The following is a 20,927-nucleotide window of genomic DNA, read 5'->3' as shown; positions in this document are numbered from 1 at the left end:
AGAGGCGAGCAGAGCCCCAGAGCACTCCTGACCTCTCCACAGGGCTTAACTGGCACCCTCTGAATCGTACGGGGCTGTGGAGAGAGGTTTAAGGATGAGAACAAGGTTGAGGCTGCCAAGACACATTCCATTTATATATACATATATATACGCACGTACGCATATACATGCCTGGAGAATGATGCTGAAAAATGCCCGTGTTGTCTAACCCTTTCATTTTACAGATGAGAAAACTAGGGTCAAGCAGGCAGCAAATAAAATCCCCGTTGAGAACAACAATAAAAACACCTTTCACGTGTATAATGTCTCTGATGATTCAAAGTGAACTCAACCTGTGATCTGACTGGATCTTTACAAGGGTCCTGCAAGCAGGTGGGACACTTCTGCCCATGTGACAGACAGCTCCTGAGTTCCTGCCTAGATGCACATTTCACGTTTGTGTTTTCACTTGATCTGTACATCTCTGTTAAAGAGACAGGAGGTACTAGGCTGGTCCCCATTTTTCAGAGGAGAAAACCGAGGCTCATGGAGGTTAAGCATTTGCCCGTGCTGGCATTGTTAGTAAGTGGCAGAGTGGGAACTGAACCCAGGGTCCCTATATTACCTTCCTAAGGCTGCTGTAACAAAGTACCACACACTGGGAGGCTTAAGACAACAGTTCTGGAAGGAAGAAGTCCCAAATCAAAGCATCTCGGGGCCATCCTCCCTCTGAAGCCTGTAGGGGAATATCCTTTTTTGCCTCTCCCTAACTATGGGTGGTGGCTGGCAGTCAGTGTTGTTCCTTGGCTCAGAGCTGCTGCACTTCAGCTTCTGTCTCTGTTGTACATGGCATTCTCCCTGTGTGTCTCTGTCTTCATGTGGAGTTTTCCTTTTCTTATAAGGATACCATTCCTATTAGATTAGAACCTTCCATAATGACCTCTTCTTCTAGTGGTTACATCTGCAGAGACCCTATTTCCAAATAAGGTCCCATTCACAGGCACTGGGAATTAGGACTTCAATATTTCTACTTGGGGGGTCACAATTCAACTCATAACAGACTCTGAGTCCCAAGCCAGGGGTCTTCCACAACATGCGTTTGCATACTGAGCTCCCACCCACCATTTTCTCCTCCCTGTGTCCTATTACCAAGGACGAGGTGCTCCCCTCTCCTGCAATGCAGAACATGGGGACGGCTGGGAGTACTTTTCATTTTTGGCTCTTCCCAAATTATTGCAAGCTACTAAAGTAGAATCATGAAATATAGGTGGGCTTTTTGTCTTTTTTATTCCCAGACAGTAAAAATCATTAAGGCTTGCTCTTAATTAGTTTAATTCTGAAGTGTCTAAATATTGATTTAACCTACACTCCTTTGTACTTGCTGCAGTCACTGAATTATGCCTGTTATTGATCACAGATGGAAGCATTTCCTTCCACTGGGCTCAGGGGCCCTGGGAGCTGCTGGCCCCCCAGCACCGGGCTCAGAAGGCGTGGAAGTGAAGGAGCCTCTGCCAGATTGGAAAGGGCCTTCCCTTGAAGAAGGGCTGTTGAGCTTAGGCCAGGGGCCAGTTTCTTTCTCTTTGGTTGGCTCAGGCCCAAGGGAGCTTGAATAAGGAGAAGTCAACTGGAAATCTCTCCATTCCATTCCAGGCTTAAGGACAGAAGAGGAGAACTGGGCACTGGAGGCTGAAGGAGAGTGGTGTGGGGGTCGGAGTTTAGAGCACAGCCTTTATCGCCAGCCAGAGCCAAGTCTGAGTCCTGGCTTTATCAGCTGAATGTTCTTAGGCAAGGTACCTCACCTCTCGCATCTGTGAAATGGGCTAGCAGTCCCCATCACAGTGTCATCATGAGCATTCAGTGCGATCACTGTTGTCAGCACCTAGTCCAATGTCTGGCTCAGAATCAGTGCTCGATCGTTGGCTGCCATTATTATCATTGTCTTCCCCTGGAGAAAATAAGGAATGGGCTTAGAAGCATACTGCATCTTGTAGCTGTGGCCCATTACTTGTTTGCTGTGTCACCTTGGCAAATCACTTCATATCCTTTCCATTAAAATGGGGGTTATTAGCACCTATGACTTCACAGGGCTACTGTGAGAATCACATACCTCTATATCTTAGTCCATTTGTGCTGCTGTAACAGAATGCCACATACTGGGTAATTTGTAAACAATAGAAAGTTATTTATTGCAGTTCTGGAGGCTGGGAAGTCCAAGGTCAAGGCCCCCGGCATCAGGTGAGGGCTGCTTTCCGCTTCCAAGATGGCGCCTTGAGCGTGGCATCCTCCAGAGGGGAGGGACGCTGCTTCCTCATGGGGAGGAAGGCCGAGAGGCACAAAAGGACAAACTCCCTTTGTCAGGCCCTTCTATAATGACGTTAATCCATTCACTCAAGACCTAAACAGCTCCACAAAGCCTCACCCCCGAAAACTGTTGCTTTGGGGATTAAGTTTCCAACACATGAATCTGGGGGGATACATAGGATCATGAATATGGGAGAATTGTACTTGCAACGTGCATCAGGTCCTTATAGATTGTGATTATTGATAGCTGTAGTCGTTACTGCCTTATATGCCTCCCTTGGCTGCCCTCTGCCTGAAGTATCACATCCAGACCATTCCGGCTCTGGCCCACCTCTCCAGCCTCTTCATCACATCACCCACACTCTCGGGCCCTAAGGGAACCACTCTCTTCTTGGGATTCACTTCATACACTTTTACCGGGACCTTTGCTCCTGGTGTCTCCTAAATGCACAGAATGTCTTCCAGCATCTGGCATCTACTGGCCTATAGATTCAGGCAACGCTCTCCCTGTGGATTTTTTTAAAGCTTTATTGAAGTACAATTTGCCTACCATCGCCTTGACCCATTTTTCAGTGTACACTTCAGTACAATAATTTTTTAGTAAATTTCCTCTGAACGTTTGCCCAACTTCCTACATCAGAATCATGCTCTCTCCCCTAGGTTGAGCCCTGTTGTTCTTGCTCTGTGACAACTTTTATCATACTTTAGTAGAATGTTTTTCTTTTTAACCTGTGAATCCCTACCTGCCCTCCCATAACTTTCTAACTAGCTCCTCCTAGCTCCTCACATACATACACACAGTGCCTAGCATACATTTGGGGCTCTATTAATGCTCATGGGGTAAACAGTTTCCTTGTGGCCAGAACAGAGGAGGTGAGGGGGGTCTGGAATACTTGAGTCTAATCTATTGGGGTATAAGTAGCTCATTGCATACTTTTTAAATTGACCATTCTAGGTGTCACTGTTCTTGATTTATAGAATTCTAATCTCAGCTGGAGTGGACCTTAGAGACTATCTAGGCCAGCAAGTCTAAAATTTGAGCATTTGTCAGTATCACCTGGAGAGCTTGTTTAAACAAAGATTACTAGGCCCCACCCTCAGGAGGCTCTGGGGTGGGCCCAAGAATCTGCATTTCTAACAAGTTTTCAGGTGATGCTGACACTGCTGGTCCAGCCCAAGCCCCTCGTTTTGCAGATGAGAAACCCAAGGCCTTCAGAAGTAAGAGGGCATACTCCAAAACCATGTGCCCAAGCCGGGACTAGAACCCAGCCGTGCCCTGGGCTGTGTCCACTACCACTGCTTATCCCCTCTGGCTTTGGAGAAGCTGGACAAGGGGTGGAGCAGGTAGGATAGAGCGTGAGAAATGCTGTGCATGGGCCTGAGCTGTGAGGGGAGAGTGAGGGGGCGCTGGGGTGGGGACCTAGGAGCGGGCCTGCGGGAGGTGGTGGGACGGACAGGCCATCCTCACTGCAGTTGGGGGAAAAAAAGAAGGGAAAAAAACCCAGCGCCAGCCCGGGCTGCAGCCATTTATCTCCGGCCTGCCCGAGACAGCCGACAGAAGGGGAAGACGGCCAGCCCCCGCCAGACCAAGGCTCCTCCGCTGCCCTGTGATTTATCTCCCAGCTTCATCTGGCAAACCTGCTGATGAAACGAGTCTCCTTTTCTCTCCGCCTCATCAATTTTCATTCTGATTTCATTTTCCTTTTCCGTTAGAAGGGGTTTGGCCTTTCTCTGTTTAACTGGTCTGTCCCCGTTCACCCTGCCTCCCTTTCTCCTCCGTCCCCAGGCCACACCCCCACTCCGCCCCAAGGGCCCCTCCCTCTGCACCACAAACACTGTGGGGAGGGACACCGGCCTCTCGTCTAACTCCTCACAAGCAATGCTGCAGCCCCGGTGGGGGCTTCCCTCTCTTCCAGTTCTGGGGCCACAAAGCCACTGTCCCTGCCCTCAGGCAGCTCACAGTCTAAGAGGAGATGAATGTTGTCCTGGATGTGGATTCTCAGACGTAGAGAGAGGAGCAAGGGGCCAATTAATTTTAATTAGGGGAGGAGGAGTGCTGGTGGTCAGGGAAGCCTTCATAGAGGTGCAGCATAAATGCAGACTTTAAAGATGGAAGGGAATTCTCCAGATACCTGGGGGAGGAAGGGGACTTCTGGGCAAGGACTGCATGGCAAAGGCATGGGGACAGGAAAGACCATTGCCTGCATCTCTCTGAAGACTTCCCTTCCCCTTGCCTGTAGCTCCCAGGGAGCCACTGCAGCTAGAGGGATGTTCTGGGGACCTGGCAGCTGGAGAGAGCCTTTAGAAAAAGCACCCCCACCTGGAACAATAGCAAGGGAGGTTGGAGAAGCTTCCAGGTCAGCAGCTGGGCTTGGCTGCCTCTCTGGCTTGTGACTGTGGCCAATGTGGAGCATCTGTGTGATGCCATCAAACTGGGACACTTAGAATTCTTCCAGGAGGAGCCCTCTCAACCCTTCCAGGGAGCACCTGGGGAAACGGAACCAGGAGGAGCTGGAACTGCATTGTCTATTGGGTGAGAGTTGTGTCAGACATCAGTGATCTATAAATGAACTGAGTCCTAGAGCTGTCCTGAAGACTAGAAACAGGGCCGCAGGAGGAGACCCTGCCAGGGCTTATAGTTGACATAGGAGAGTGTGGCTCCTGTTGGGAAAGAGTGTTGGCTGCAGCAGATGGGTCCTAGGAAGAGAGGCCATGTGCCCGGACGGGGCCAGCCTGGTGCTGGCCTAGTACAAAGGTGGCTGAAGCCAAGGCACGGCCCAGCCAGGGAAATGTGCCTCCGACAAGTGGAGACAGATGAAAAGGGAAAGAAGCTCTACTGAGCACCAGGCACTTGACAGACGTCTGTTTTTGGTTCCCCCCATGAGGCAGGTCTCTCCCCATCTTACAGATGAAGAATCTGAGTGAGGATGCTGCAGATCACCCTGCCAGCAACAGCACTCCAGCGTAGGGCCAGCTGTAAAGCCCTCGTTTTAACCCCTGGCCTCAGCTCTCAGACAGGGGGTGGAGTACGTAAGATTTCCAAAGGAGGAGCCTGGGAAAGCTCCAGAAGGGTGAAGATCATCACAGGATCACGACAAATCCAGAGGCAGAAACTTGAGGCTCAGAAAAGTGCCTTCTTCACGGCCAGAGGCCAGTGACCAGGGAGGGGTTAAAGCAGCCATGGGGTGGCCAGAACCAGGTCCGAAGAGCCGGATGCGTGCCCAGGGAAGACAGGCTCTGGTCTTAGCCCAGACAGCCGCCGCCTCCTAGGTGGTTGGTCCACCTGGGCTGCTGAGCTCTGAGGCAGACAGTCCCTGCCTCCCTCCTGGCCTTGCCTTTCTTTTCCTCTCTCCCTTCCTCTTTTTTCCTTCTCCAGATATTCCCTGAGCACCTACGTGTGCTAGACTGTTGGAGGAACTGGCAAGTTGGAGCACAGCTCCTGCCCCTGGGGAGCTCACAGTCTGGTGAGGGAGACAAGCAGACAAGTAAGCAGCCAGTTTAGGACGGAGGGATGCTGGGGCACCCTGGGAGGCCAGGTGAGGGACGTGGGAGTCTGAGAAGGCTTCCCTGAGGATCGGCAGAAACCCTGGCAGCCAGCGGCAGTGGACTCAGCCTCTCCCCTGCAGCCTTTTTGGTGCAGTGCAATCAGGCAGAGATGACTTTATGTGCTGCCTACTGGTGCCCTCCGCTCCTAATTAAGAAATAATGAAGCGGGCTCCCTTCCAGGCATCAGAGCTCTGATACCCCCTGCCCGGGCCAGGCAGGAGACCTGTAAATGTAGATTACTGCCTGGGGACAATTTCCTTCCTCCCCAGGCCCAGGAAGGGGTTCTTATGGGAACCCTGACCCCTGTCATTCCAGAGAGGAGAGGAGGGCAAGGGACGGGGCGGGGGGGGGGGGACAAAAGAAAGCTCACCTGTGACCAGGAGATGCCCTCCAGTTTTCCACCTCTACTCTCCTCCAGTCCCTCCCTTCATGCCACCCTTGGAGGTCAAATGAGCCTCTGGCACCGGAGTCACAGAAAGAACAAGGTCTGGTGAATGAGATACGTCTGGGTTCAGGTCTTGAGGCCTCCTCACACTGGCTGTGGGCCCTTGGTCTGGTCCCTTGGCTTCACTGAGCTGAGGATTTTCATCTAGAAAGTACCCGCCTCACAGGGTTGTTGGGAGGATGGGATGAGGTATATAAAGTGGTGAGCGAATACAAATCCTGGCACATAGAAGGGCCTCAGCAATGTCACATCTTTCCTCTGAGACTTTGCTTTCTGTCATCAACCCAGTGGCATCAACTGGAGTTGAAGGGACTCAGGTTACCAAAAGAGAGATGCTCAGTAAAATTACGGTTTTCAAGCTTTTATAGCTATGGCCCAAGGCAAAAAATGCCTTGCATCACATCCCTGTACTCGCCTGTGTAAAATAGGGGGAAAGCTCGAAACAATGTTTACTATAGCTACATGTAATGCACTCTGATATTTCCTACCCTATTTCATTTTTTAAAAATGTAGATTATGACCCACATTAAATTGCTTTCATGATCTGCTAATGGACTGTGATTTGCAGTTCCCAGCAGAACCACCCCGACTCCTACAGGGAAAGTGCACGGTGCTAGGCACTGAGGATACAAAAATCAGTAACAAACCATCCTTTCCTGGAGGAACCCAACCTGGTGGGGAGGACAGACTCACAGCCTCACAGGGAGGAAGGAGCGACCGCTGTGGGAGTAACCACCTTTGTCTAAGAGAACTAGGGAAGGCATCACAGAGGAGGTGGCATTTGGGATGGGCTTTTATGGCTGAAGAGGAGTTCGATAGTTGAAGCTGGGGGAGGGCATTGCAGGCAGCACGCGAGGCCCGAGGCAGGGGAGGAAAGAGGGAGTCTGGGTTAGCGGGAGCGTGGCATGTCTGGGAGGAGAGGTGGTAGGGGAGGAAGAGAACGGGTCACTCTAGGGTGAGCAGGGAGCCCAGAAGGGAGTGTTGTAAGGGTTAAGACCAGAAATGAAAAGAGAGAGTGAGTTGTGTGTGTGCGTGAGCCAGGGGGGCAGATCCAGATGACAGAGATGTCCAGTGTTGGACACTGGTGGATGCGGTGCTGACGGACAGAGATGGGCCAAAGAAGCAAGAGTGCGTTTGGTGGAGGGAGATGCTGGGTTTGGCGTGTGAGGAGCCTCTGAGACTGCCAGGTGGAGAGGTCCAGGTAACAGCCAGGAGTGCGGGTCTGGGCCCTGCCTTCCCAGACACCCTGATTCACCCTCTTGCCTAGTGCCCCAGAACTCTGTGATGAGAAGACCTAGGAGCATGGGGACCAGGAGGTCACCTGGCCAGCAGCATGGTACTCCCAGGCCATAAGGATTCTAGCCAGAGCTGGGGCCCTAAGGTCTAGAGCAGTTTCTAGATCCAGGAACTCCAGCACGAGAGAGAAGACTCAGTCTCTCTTCCTGGAGATCACCAGTTAAGAGTGAGACCCTGAGAAGCTATCACCCACTTTGAAGTAGGAGGATGAGTTACGTGCATTTAAAATTCCTTAATGCCAGTTACCTACTTCCAAAGACCCTGGTCCCAAGTTGTGATGGAAAAGGAAGGGGAATTCTGGGTTTCAAAGAGGAAACTGATTGATGGTGACAGACGTCGGGACAGTGGTTAAGTCCAGGTGGGGGCTGGATATTGACTGGGAAGGGGCACATAGGAACCTTCTGGAGTGCTGAGACTATTTATATCTTGACCTGGGTGGTGGTTGTGCTGGCAGCTACATACGTAGAAATTCACCCCGCTTGGGACTAGTGTGCTCTACGCACTCTCCTGGACATGTGTTATACCTCAACAATATTTTTTAAAAGTTTATTACGGGCCAGCCCGGTGGCGCACTGCTACAGTGCGCTGCTTGGGAGCGCGGCGGCGCTCCCACCGAGGGTTCGGATCCCACATACAGACGGGCCGCTCACTGGCTGAGCGAGGTGCGGGAGCAACACTGAGGGTTGCGATCCCGTTGCCGGTCACGAAAAAAGACAAAAAGGAAAAAAAAAAAAAAGTTTATTACAATGGTGAGAGATGAGAAGTAGTGGTAAGATGGAGGGAGAGGCCACAATGATGGGGGGAAGAGAAAGGAACTAGCCGGCACTGTATCTACCTTACACCCAGCGCTCCTCAGAGCGATCCCTGAGGAGTGTGTTACCCCCTTTCCCAGCTAAGGCTCAGAAGGTTAAGGACTCTGCCCAAGGTCACACAGAAGCAGCAGAGCCAGGCTCAAACTCTGATGGCAAAGCCCAGGCTCCTTCCATTCCTCCATCCCTCCTTCACATAAGTTATTTATGGAATTCAGACTCTGGAAGACTAGACAAACGCTGAGGTGTCCTCCAGCCCTGAGGTCTGGTCGTGTGCGATTAAAGGAGAGGTGGGGGTCAGGGGCCGTGCTCACCTCCCAGGGGGAACCGGAGGCCAGGTGCACAGACGGAGGGCTAGTCTTCCCCTGGGCATTGCCACCCAGTGCTTATCTGCTGCCGAGGAGGCCGGAGTTTATCAACGCCACACTCAGTTATGCTGCCCATCTGTCTCCGCAGCTCAGGGGGACCTGGCTCTGAGGCAGCCAAGGCCAGGCAATCGATCACTGCCTGACGTCCTCCCTGTGGACCCTCGGCTCCTGGGGGCTGGGTGGGGGGCATCAGGGAGGGAAGAGGAGAGGAGGGGCAGGAGGGCAGGGAGAGACTGCATCCACCAACCGCCTGGATCTCAATACCAGGCAGGACCACCAGGCTGTGCTGGGGGTGGGCGAGAGAAGGAGGGAAGAGAGAAGCAGCTCCAGCTCCTGATGACAGTGGCTCCAAACTCTTCTTCAGAGCTTTACCAAGGTCTTTGCTTAAGAGATTAATTCCACACTTTCTGCTAAATCCAGAGAAGCTACCTGGACGAGGCCGATCCAACAGTATTTGCAGAGCCAGCCCTTCCAAGGGAAAAATTTGCCCTTGGAGTGGGCTACCAACTCTGTGTCCCAGACTGTGGCTCCAGGGCTTTCTGCTTCCTGTCCCCGAAGCCCATGGCTACCCAGCAGTCATTGCACAAAGAGCAGTCCCCAGCTCCCAGTCAGAAGGCAGGCTGAGGTCTGCGTGCAGCAGCTGGCTGCTTTTCCCTATGGTTCCAGGCCCAGCCACACTCACACAGGAACAATGTCCCTTTCCCCACTGTTCCCCAAGAGGGCCACTCTAGCTGGGAGTCAAGAAACCCCAGCAGGTGGCACTTGGGGTGGAGGAGCTGAGGACCCAGGTGCATTTCTGAAGGGACTTGCAACTGGTACAGGCACTCTGAGCCAGCCCTGTACCCTGCTCCTATAAAGCAGGCATCGATTTGCATTGGCTGGGCTGGTGGGGCAGGTTTGAATCCCGGCCCCGCCAAGTAGAAGCTGTGCAAGCTTGTCACTTAACCGTTCTGACCGGCAGTTGCCTCCCAGGCAAAATGAGGCTAAATAATCTCTTCTGTGCCTACGCTCAGGGTTAATGGGAGGATTAAATATAATGCGCATGTGCTCTACCTGTTTTACTATTTATGTCCACTCATGAGCACCCCCTACATGCTCAACCCCACCTTTGGTGCTCTGGGGACACAACAAACAGGTAAGATATGGTCCCTGCCACAAGGAGCTTGAAATACAGTTGGGGAAAATGTACACATCTGAAATCCTGATCACGCTGGGAGATTATAAAGAAAAGACAATTTGCTTTCTCTGCAGTTCCCCAGTAGAAACTGCTAATCAGCCTGCGTGAGTGGGCCATGTGCAAGACAGCCTTATATGGTGATGGCAGGTGAGTGGGCAGCTCTGAGCTCCAGCCTGGAAGGGGCTGCATGCTCAGCTGTGAGGGGGAGGGCTTGCCTGGGCCTTTGCCAAGGCTTCAGGTCAGGGGTGCAGTATGAACCTGCGTCATCAAGCCACTGCCTCTCTCTGGATCCTAAGGCCCAGCCCTGGGCTCCTGGCCAAGGATCCAACTTCAATTGTCCCCTAAGAAGTCCTATAGCTGTAGAGCCTCCCAACCCTGAGACATGGCTGGAGCTGGAAGGGAGCTAGCTTTATGGAGCTCCTTCTGTGTGCAACACACTCGACTTATTTAATTCTCACGACAATCTCATTTTATATGTAAGGAAATGGATGATCAAAGAAGTCAAGTAACTTTTCCCAGGGTGCTCCGGTAGTGAGTGCTCTGTAGAGCCAAGATCTGGTCCTGATCTATTTGCTCCTTGTCTGCTCTTTGGTGCAGGTCTAGGCGGGAGTCAGGGGTCTCTGGTTTGTAAGTGTGGCAGGACCACTGGCCTTAGGTCCAGTTCCATGGCAGGGACCTTTCAGGGACTCGGGTTGTTTCCTGCTTCCTCTCCACCCACACTGTACACCACAAAATTCCCTCCCCACTTCCAGACCCCAAGTCACTGGCTTTGGTGGCTGGGTTCCCCAGGGTTCCCCTTGCACATGTATGCAGGCATGCGTGCATGTGTGCACGTGTGTTTGTTTACCCGGAGTTTGACGCGTCAGTGAACACACACCCCTACGCAAAACCTCTGTGCCTTTTAAGTCACGGTTGTTTTTCCCACCTTCAGAAATAGCTGCAGAGGAAAGTGGAAAGTAGTCGAATGTAAACAGGCACGCTGCTCTCCTGCTCCAGGAAGGGTACCCTGCCTCCAGTGGCTCCCCTCTCCAGCCCCAGCCTCCTGGAAGCGAGAGGAGTTGAGCAAAGATGGTGGTGGGAGATGCAGCTCTGAGCTTTCTGCAGCTCCCTGGTGACAAGAATGAGCACCCAGCCTGCTGCTAGAGCAACCAGTGCACCCTAGACCCTCCGGAGGCCCAGGGCAAGCTCGGGCCAGACTCAAGGGCAGGGAAGCGAGGTGTGGAGGGCACAACCTCTGGACCGAGGCTGATTCCTGTTTCCTTCCACTTACCAGCTCTGTGACTTGAACTGAGTTCTTTCACCTCTTCTGGACCTCAGTTTCTTTATCTACAAACTGGGGGTGATAATACTTTTCTTGTCGACCTGTTACAAAGGTTAAGGGAAATAAGACATTCAGAGTCTGTGAAGAGTCCTGGCCAATGGTGGGTGCTCAGTAAGTGTCTGTGTGCTTCCCTGATACCTGCAGCTGGAAATCTACCTGGAATCAGACCTCCACTCAGAAGTCAGACCATGCTCAAGAAGTCTGGTCCCTTTTTATTTCCATCTTTGTTCTAGGCCAGGGCTGGACTCGCCTCCAGGGCAGCGCAGCCTAGCCCTGAGATCTAGAGAGAACCTGGACAGATTCCCCACACACAAGAGGGGGGAAACTGCAGTGGCTGGGATTCTAGATTGGGGGGGGGGTTCCAACCTCCTGGGGGAAGGGCTCCTGGGGCCACCAATATTGATTCATACCATAAACACTCACTGGCCACCTGTCCTGTGCTATGGGTACAACAATAAGCAAGCCAGGGCTGTAGCTGGAGAGACCTTTCTATGGGCTGTGGTCAGGGTTGTGACAGAAGGAAGCATGGATACCGTACGAGCATAAAGCCAGCCCCTTGGCCAGCAGGGGTGGGGGAGACTTTGAGCTGGAGAGACCTTTCTATGGGCTGTGGTCAGGGTTGTGACAGAAGGAAGCATGGATACCGCACGAGCATAAAGCCAGCCCCTTGGCCAGCAGGGGTGGGGGAGACTTTAAGAAGCTTCCTGTAGGAGGTGGCTGAACCTGAGTTGAGTCTTGAAGAACAAGTGGGAGTTGTTTGGAAACAATGAGGAGGAGACATGAGAAGGAGTGGCTGTCAGCGTAATTTCAACCCAAGGCTTGCGCACAGTGTGTAAGTGGGGCAGCAACAAGAGAAGCCAGGGCAAGTGGCCGGGCCAGGTCACAGAACGTCTTACCTGCGGGGCTGGCTTCTTAACCTGACAGCCTCGTCCCGGGCAGCTCTGCCATGCTGTTGGGAAAGGGAACGCCCCTGCCTCCAGGGTGGGGAAGCTGACAAAATCCAAAGCAGTACTCCCACCCGGGAGAGCCTAGGCAGACCCCAGGCAGCATCACCCCCGCTTCCCCAGCTGCTGTCTGCATGTGGGTCCAGGGTCCACTTCCAACCTCCAGGGTCCTGGGTCACCCATCCCAGAGTTTAGAAGCTGTATTTGTTTCCACCACGCCCTATCCACCTCTCATCTACTCCACCAGAGTAGATAAAATGATGGAAACTATCATTTTATCTTCTATTTACCCAGTGAGCCGAGGAGGGAAGGAGGGAAGAGGTAAGAAAAGTTAGAGAATCTACGCCATGTCTCTCTGGGCTCAGGTATCTGAAGATGACAATAGCTCCAGCCCAGCCACTCTCCTTCCCTCCCAAACACATGCATGCACGCGCTTACACACACATGCGTGCACACGTACACTCACACACCTTCCTCTGAGTTATCCTGGGAACGCCCAAGGCTCAAACCCTCACTCCTTCCCTGAAGACTCTCAAGGTCATTCGCTCCCTGAGCAAGTCATAGAAAAGGACACTAAAGCCTTAGGAATTGAAGGACAGAACCCAAGAGCCCTGGCTCTGGCTCTGGCCTTGCCCTCTGTAGCTCCTTCAGCTTCTGGAGTCAAAGGACCCGACAGCAGGGAGTAGACGCTGCTTCTCTGCCACCACCCTAACTCTGTATCCTCTTCTTCTAGGGTGGCCCCGGTGAGGCGCAGCAATGAATGAGCAGGCTCAGCCCCAGCAGACAAGGATGAGGAGCCGCACCCACGAGGGCGGGCAGTGATGCCCACCCATCCAGTATAGAATGACTGCCCTGGGAGGGTAGTTCCCCAGACCCTGGCAGGGCTGCTGACCCTCAGCCCACAAAACGCAAGGAGCAGAAGGACTCCAGACTCTTCCTGTGGATGGTCACCTGCCCACCAGCTCCACCATGAGGCTCCTGGTGGCCCCCCTCTTGCTAGCTTGGGTGGCTGGTGCCACTGCCGCTGTGCCCGTGGTTCCCTGGCATGTGCCCTGCCCCCCTCAGTGTGCCTGCCAGATCCGGCCCTGGTACACACCCCGCTCATCCTACCGTGAGGCCACCACTGTAGACTGCAATGACCTCTTCCTGACAGCAGTGCCCCCAGCACTCCCCGCAGGCACCCAGACCCTGCTGCTGCAGAGCAACAGCATCGTCCGTGTGGACCAGAGTGAGCTTGGCTACCTGGCCAACCTCACAGAGCTGGACCTGTCCCAGAACAGCTTTTCGGACGCCCGAGACTGCGATTTCCATGCCCTGCCCCAGCTGCTGAGCCTGCACCTGGAGGAGAACCAGCTGACCCGGCTGGAGGACCACAGCTTTGCAGGGCTGGCCAGCCTTCAGGAACTCTATCTCAACCACAACCAGCTCTACCGCATCGCCCCCAGGGCCTTCGCGGGCCTCAGCAACCTGCTGCGGCTGCACCTCAACTCCAACCTGCTGAGGGCCGTTGACAGCCGCTGGTTTGAGATGTTGCCTAACTTAGAGATCCTCATGATCGGTGGCAACAAGGTAGATGCCATTCTGGACATGAACTTCCGGCCCCTGGCCAACCTGCGCAGCCTGGTGCTCGCAGGCATGAACCTGCAGGAGATCTCCGACTATGCTCTGGAGGGGCTGCAGAGCCTGGAGAGCCTCTCCTTCTATGACAACCAGCTGGCCCACGTGCCCAGGCGGGCGCTGGAGCAGGTGCCTGGGCTCAAGTTCCTAGACCTGAACAAGAACCCACTCCAGCGAGTGGGGCCGGGCGACTTTGCCAACATGCTGCACCTCAAGGAGCTGGGGCTGAACAACATGGAGGAGCTGGTCTCCATCGACAAGTTCGCCCTGATCAACCTCCCTGAGCTGACCAAGCTGGACATCACCAACAACCCACGGCTGTCCTTCATCCACCCCCGCGCCTTCCACCACCTGCCCCAGATGGAGACCCTCATGCTCAACAACAACGCCCTCAGTGCCTTGCACCAGCAGACGGTGGAGTCCCTGCCCAACCTGCAGGAGGTGGGGCTCCACGGCAACCCCATCCGCTGTGACTGTGTCATCCGCTGGGCCAATGCCACGGGCACCCGTGTCCGCTTCATCGAGCCGCAGTCCACTCTGTGCGCGGAGCCACCAGACCTCCAGCGCCGCCCAGTGCGCGAGGTGCCCTTCCGGGAGATGACAGACCACTGCTTGCCCCTCATCTCCCCCCGCAGCTTCCCCCCCAGCCTCCAGGTGGCCAGTGGAGAGAGCATGGTGCTCCACTGCCGGGCGCTGGCCGAACCAGAACCTGAGATCTACTGGGTCACTCCAGCCGGGGTTCGACTTTCACCTGCTCATGCAAGCAGGAGGTATCGGGTGTACCCTGAAGGGACCCTGGAGCTGCGGAGGGTGACGGCGGAAGCGGCAGGGCTGTACACCTGTGTGGCCCAGAACCTGGTGGGGGCTGACACTAAGACAGTCAGTGTGGTTGTTGGTCATGCTCCCCTCCAGCCAGGTAGGGATGAGGGCCAGGGGCTGGAGCTCCGGGTGCAGGAGACTCACCCCTATCACATCCTGCTATCCTGGGTCCCCCCACCCAACACAGTCTCCACCAACCTCACCTGGTCCAGCGCCTCCTCTCTCCGGGGCCAGGGGGCCACTGCTCTGGCCCGTCTGCCCCGTGACACCCACAGCTACAACATCACCCGCCTCCTTCAGGCCACGGAATACTGGGCCTGCCTGCAAGTGGCCTTTGCTGATGCCCACACCCAGTTGGCTTGTGTGTGGGCCAGGACTAAAGAGGCCACTCCTTGCCTGAGAGCCTTAGGGGACCAGCCTGGGCTCATTGCCATCCTGGCACTTGCTGTCTTCCTGCTGGCAGCTGGGCTAGTGGCCCACCTTGGCGCAGGCCAGCCCAGGCAGGGGGTAGGTGGGCGGCCTCTACTGCCAGCCTGGGACCTCTGGGGCTGGAGTGCCCCCTCTGTTCGGGTGGTATCTGCACCCCTTGTCCTGCCCTGGAATCCAGGGAGGGAGCTGTCCAAATACTCAGAGGAGGAGATGCTGTCGCCACCGTGGTCTCAAAATTCCTGAAGCTCAGCCTGTTCTCAGCAGTAGAAAAATAACCAGTACTACTTCTTACCAAAAGAGAAGCAATCTGGGCCAAATGCCCTGCCAGGAAAGTGACACGGACCCACGTGCTTGAGGCCTGGCAGCTGGACAGAGACAGGAGGAGCTTGGTGGCTCCCCGGGGGTGCTCCTGCAGCCTCCAAAAAGTTGCCCTTACCTTCCGGGGGCTCCTCTGCTGCCATGCTGACGAACATCTCCAAGGAACAGGCAGGACTCTGCTAGAACCTCCCATGTCCCCATTTATCTACATGCCCAGAGGCTCCTGGGCCTCCGCTTGGCCGTCCCATGCCTGTGTCCCCAGGCCTTTGGCCCGCAGGATGCATCCACTTCCTTCCTCTCTCTTTGTAAAGTCTCAGTTGCTTGCTCTTTTTCCTCCTGGGCAAGGACTGAAGGAGGCCTCTCCTACCCATCTCAGGGGACCACCCTGAAAGTGGGAGTGACCCCCAGCCAGATCTGAAGGACATTTGGGGAGAAGCATGCCCAAGAATGCCTCGCTCGTCTTGGCAGCCCGGGCTTGGCACTCTGGAGTTGACTTTCTATAGGCAATTTTGTATCTTTGTGGAGAAATGTGTCACCTCCCCCAACCCAATTCACTCTTTTCTCCTGTTTTGTAAAAAATAAAAATAAATAATAATAATAACAATGTTGGGGGAAAGGAGATGAAAGGAAAATAATCCTTTGAATAGTGGGTGTAACTAAAGAGATCTCTGCTCTGGAATCTCTTCAAAACCTGGAAGCTGGGATGTGATAAGAAGAAGAGAAAGAGAGAGGGACATGGTGAGAGAGGGGACAGTTTTTCCTGTTTGAATCCTGGCCTCTGGGTCTGCTCCCAGCCCGTGGCTGTGAGCAGAAGAGCTGGGGAAAGACAAAGAGCAGGAGAGGCTGACAGTGACCACGAGGAAGAGCATGCAGGAGGCAAGGAGGGGGGTAGGGAGAAAAAAGTCTAAACAAACCCAGAGATGGGGAGAGAGCGGAAATTTCCATTACCAAACATTGTCACCCCTTCTCCTTCTTTGATAAGCAATTAACATGCCAGTGCATGGGAAGCACTTCCCGGCCTATTTCTAATTTAAAAAACCCAAGAGGCAGAGTCATGCAGAGAATTGCAAATCATCAAGACAGCAAGAACTTTGGCTGGCGGGGGCAGGAGGGGCACAGGGTGAAAGAGGGTTCGGGGAGGAGAGGGCTGTGGGATAAGAAAATTGCTGCATTTATCTTTCTGTTCCATTTCCGTATAATTTGCAATAAGCCTGGTTTGCTTTTGCAGTCTGTTTGTTTTTAACTGATTGACTTCTTAGGACCAAATGTGAAGGGAACATCTGTTGGAAAGCCAACAGAGCCTAGGGCAGAGAGGCCACTGTGGGCCAGCCGAGGGGGCGGTGGCAGAGCCAGAGGCCACTCAGCAGCAGCTTCCTGTTCCCGAGATAGGCTGGCACAAGGGATGGGTTTCCTGAGACTGACCAAGTCACACACGAGCCTGAGGGTTCCCCTGTGCTACAGAACACATTTGGCAGATGTGCTGGAAGCAGATTCTAAGCCACCATCAAAACTGCAAATGTATACACAGGTGGAAGCCAGACCAGTGACAGAGCATCAGGTCCCATGGACCAAGAAAGAGGACACTCACCCAAAGCACGAGGTGAGCAGGACTCTGAAGGCCATCAGGAGGTGGAGAAGGCTTCTTCCTCTTGGGCAGGGGTTCTCACACTTTATCCTGCATCAGAATCACCTGGAGGGCTAGTAAAACAGATGGCTTGTCCCAACTCCAGAGTTCCCGATCCACTGGAGCTGGGTGGGGCCTGAAACTTTGCATTTCTAACCAGTTTTCAGGTGACGCTAGGCTGGGGACAGCACTTTGAGAACCACTGGGTGGAGGCCTGCAGTGGCTAGAATTTTTCACTCCTGCTCCAGGTCTTGGCCACTTCTAACACCTTGAGGGTTCTTCCTCATGAGCTTTGGGATCATCACTGCCACGTTCCAGGTAGCCCCACGAAGTGACTGGAGCTGGCCTGTGAGATTTAGCCTATTTGCCAGCCTCCATGATCCAGAAGCTCTGTAGGGAAGAGGCAGGGCAGGGCCTGTGCTGATCATGGAAAACTGGAGACAGAAATCAATGCCTCTTGAGATCACCACTCGCTGCCTTTCTTGGCCGGCCCACACGACATGCAGAATCAAGGTGCTGTTCCCTTGCACTAGCACCCCGAGTGCTGTAAGAGCCCGTGGAGCCCTGCAGCACTCTCCCGTTGCCACCTCCACTGCCACCCACAACTTCCCCAACAGCCCTGGCTCGGTCAATAGCAACTAAAACAATGACCACAACAGATCTAGACAGCCTAGGGCGTTAACTCCGTCTAGCTCAAAATACTTTCAAGTGTGCCTGCACTTGGAAGGTGGAAAGGGGGACATTCTGCCTCCTCTGATCTCTCTGCTACCCCCATTTTGCTCACACTGCTCAGGCACAGAAAGTGTGAGAGGGCTTGGGAGCAGTGAGCACCTGGGGAAAGGGAGAAGCCACCCAACCGTGAGGATGCCACTCTGCTCCCAGGCTCCACGGACCTGATTCTCAGGGCACTGCTGCTTCCAGCTGCCGTGGAGCTCACAGCCGCTCGCGTCCTTGAAAATGAATCCCTTCTTCTTCGGGGAAAAATCAGTTATGACTATTAATCTGTTAACTGAATTTCTAGGTCCTGAACTGTTTGGCTACACCAGGGAAGTTAGGGGACATGAGGAAGGGAAGGTAGCAAGTGACCTCTCTTCTGTAAACAGTGATGATGCTGCAAAGACATAGCCAGTTGGGGAGAGGGAGGAAAAGGCACGTTGTAGGTTGCTGTGTCCTGCGATAGCTAGAAACTGAGCAAATGAGAGTGCGCACCTCTCCCCTGGCACAGAGCTGGACACAGGGCTCGGGTGTGTCTCCACCAGGAGGAAGGATGGGGGACCATCCCCTGCCCTCATCACGGTGCTGTGTGTCTGTTATCACAGCCTAAAGTGGCATTTGAAGACTTAGCTTTCACTCTGGACTGAGCGTGAGTGCAACTAAACATGCTGGGCTGAAGACAAACAAAACAGCTAGAAAGCCTGATCTCTTCTGTACATTTAAGATTGCTTCTTTTCTTTTAATCCTAAATAGAAAATGATATTTATTCCTGTTTAAATTTTAAGTTGTTACTTAGGGCCATCATTTCCATCTATTGAGATGATTTCAAAACCCAGCCCAGCTGTAGTTTTCCCTCCCTGGTGCATGCCACTGGCAAATTCCATCCTGCCTTCTATGTCCTCATGCGTGGCTTGGATAGACTGTGGAGCAGACAATCCTGGGGCTACCATAGCAGCCTTCCTACCAGCCCGGCACTGGGCCATTAGTGAACGTGTCTGGTGTGACCACTCAGGGAGCTACAGACCACCTAAGTGTACTATCTTGCAGCCCACATTACTGCATCTCATCTGTAGGGATGGTGAGGCAGACTTTGTGAGAGGCTGTGCTGAAATGAGGATTTAGTGAGTTTGTGGCATCCCTGGGAACAATCAGTCTAGTCACTGTGTCACAGAGGTAGATGAGACTGGTCTTAGCACGGAAAGTCCCATGTTTCAGGAACTCTCAGTGCTGGGAAAACTGGGATGCGTGGTCAGGCTCACCTAATGACCTCTTCCTAAGTCTACCCAAGCCATCTTCCATGCCCCCCACCAGTCAAATATTTAAGGAACATGACGGTGATAGACACCATTCTAGGAACTGATGATACAGACAAAAATCCCTGAGCCCAAGGACCTTGCATTTTAGTGAGGGGAGACAGTTGATGAACAGGAGAGATAAGTACAAATATATAATCTGTTGGATGGTAATGAGTGCTATGGAGGAAAAATTAAGTCAGGGAAGAGGATAAGCAGTGGGGGCTTCAATAGGGTGGTCATGAAAGTCCTCATCGAGGTGACATTTAAACAAAGACCTGGGGGAGTGAAGCAGCAGCTATTGGGGGAAAAGTGACCCAGGCAGAGAGAACAGCAAGGGCAAAGGCCAAGAGCAAGGAGGCTAGCGTGGCCGGAGCAACAGCGGGGTAGGAACCACGAGACCACCTGAGGTGGGAGCAGTGTAGGCGCTTGTGTTGGGCCTTGAAGGCCACAGTAAGGACTTTGGCTTTTCCTTCCAGCAGGAGGCAGAGCCACCAGAGGGTTCTGAGCAGACATGGCACGATTTGACTTAAGGAGGTCCATCTACTTGCTGGACTGAGAACAGAGCATGGGGGTTTGTAGTGCACAGGGCGGGAGTGGAGGCTACTACAGTCAAGATCTCAGTGTAATCATCTCCTCCAGGACTTTGTCGGGGTGGACACTGAGCACACCTCTGTATTTTTTTTTTTTCCTTTTTTTTGTCTTTTTTCGTGACCAGTAACGGGATCGCAACCCTCGGTGTCGCGTCCGCACCGCGCTCAACCAGTGAGCAGACCGGTCTCTATGTGGGATCCGAACCCTCGGCGGGAGCGCCGCCGCGCTCCCAAGCGCCACACTCTACCGAGTGCGCCACCGGGCCGGCCCACACCTCTGTATTTTTAAAATCTATCCTTTCCCCTAGTTTTGAAAATTGAAACCACATTTACTCTTTCACAGGCATTTGGCCCCTCTCTATTTCCCTGTAACTCTTCAAAATAGTCGTTCAAAATAGTTTGTGTAGACCAAGTTTCCACCATCACATTTGTAAGCCCTGTCAGTGCCCTGCCTTGTAACAGAGAGACTGAAACTCAGTTAAGGGGGTGAGGAATGATCTTTATTGGCCTTTAGTTTCATCTTAATTGTGTGTGTTGTTAAAGCACATCACTCCCAGGGAGACAGTGTCATGAGGGAGTCACCGTCCTGCCCTTCCATCAGCCACTCACGATGCCTTGCCATTGATGTCTACCTTCCTTCTTGATGATTTTACCAAAAGAAGCCTTGTGTGCTCCTCATAGGTTTCACAAGCATCAGATCAACCTGCCCTTTAACCTGCCCGGTATGATTCCCGCCCGTTTGCACTATTCTTCTGCAGTGGCCCTTAGTTTAACGGCGTCTCTTATTTTTTGCAGAGTGGTAATAATGGCTCACGTTGATTGGGCACTCACTACACGCCAGCCACTACAGTGGGGCTTTCACATGCACCATTTCATTCCACTCACAGCTGCTTTATAAAGTGGACGCTATTATTCCCATTTTACAGATTTAGATATTAGAGCTCAGAAAGGTTGAGTGATTATCCGAGATCGCACAGCTGGCAGGTAGCAGAGTCAGGAGTCAAACGCTGTCGATTCCAAAGCCTCCATCTTAACTGCTCTGCTCTACCATATACAAATTCAAATACTTTAAAAGTATGTTGAAAGTTTTTTGAGAACATAAGAATTGCTAAAATCTGTGTGCATTAGAAAGCTCCTTGTGTAGCCACTTTTATTTTTAGATACTGCCTCCCCCACTCCTTTTTTAAGCCCAGAATAATTTACCACTTTATGGTCAGGACTTCAGCTTCAAAACCTCTTGAACTATATTCTCTTGAGAACCACAGCTGATGATTCTTTTCTCCGGAATTTTGCAATATGCTTTTTAGAAGTCTGACTATGCACCCTTACCTTTTC

General features: G+C 53.0%; 1 protein-coding gene across 1 annotated transcript; it reads left to right on the top strand.

The window, feature by feature from the left end:
- The first annotated feature begins 12,924 nt into the window (after positions 1 to 12,924).
- On the top strand, positions 12,925 to 16,583 carry LOC103581306 (leucine-rich repeat neuronal protein 2-like). The gene has a single exon (XM_008563178.1). It carries the CDS (start codon positions 13,156 to 13,158, stop codon positions 15,292 to 15,294), a length of 2,139 nt encoding a protein of 712 aa, XP_008561400.1. The 5' UTR covers positions 12,925 to 13,155; the 3' UTR covers positions 15,295 to 16,583.
- Positions 16,584 to 20,927: the final 4,344 nt, after the last annotated feature.

Source organism: Galeopterus variegatus, unplaced genomic scaffold (genome assembly GCF_000696425.1).
Source record: "Galeopterus variegatus unplaced genomic scaffold, G_variegatus-3.0.2 Scaffold12767, whole genome shotgun sequence".
Taxonomy (NCBI): domain Eukaryota; kingdom Metazoa; phylum Chordata; class Mammalia; order Dermoptera; family Cynocephalidae; genus Galeopterus; species Galeopterus variegatus.
This window is presented reverse-complemented; position numbering and strand designations above follow the sequence as displayed.

Excerpts from the sequence above, each read along its gene's own strand:
- LOC103581306 (XM_008563178.1), top strand. The coding sequence starts at position 13,156 with ATGAGGCTCCTGGTGGCCCCCCTCTTGCTAGCTTGGGTGGCTGGTGCC.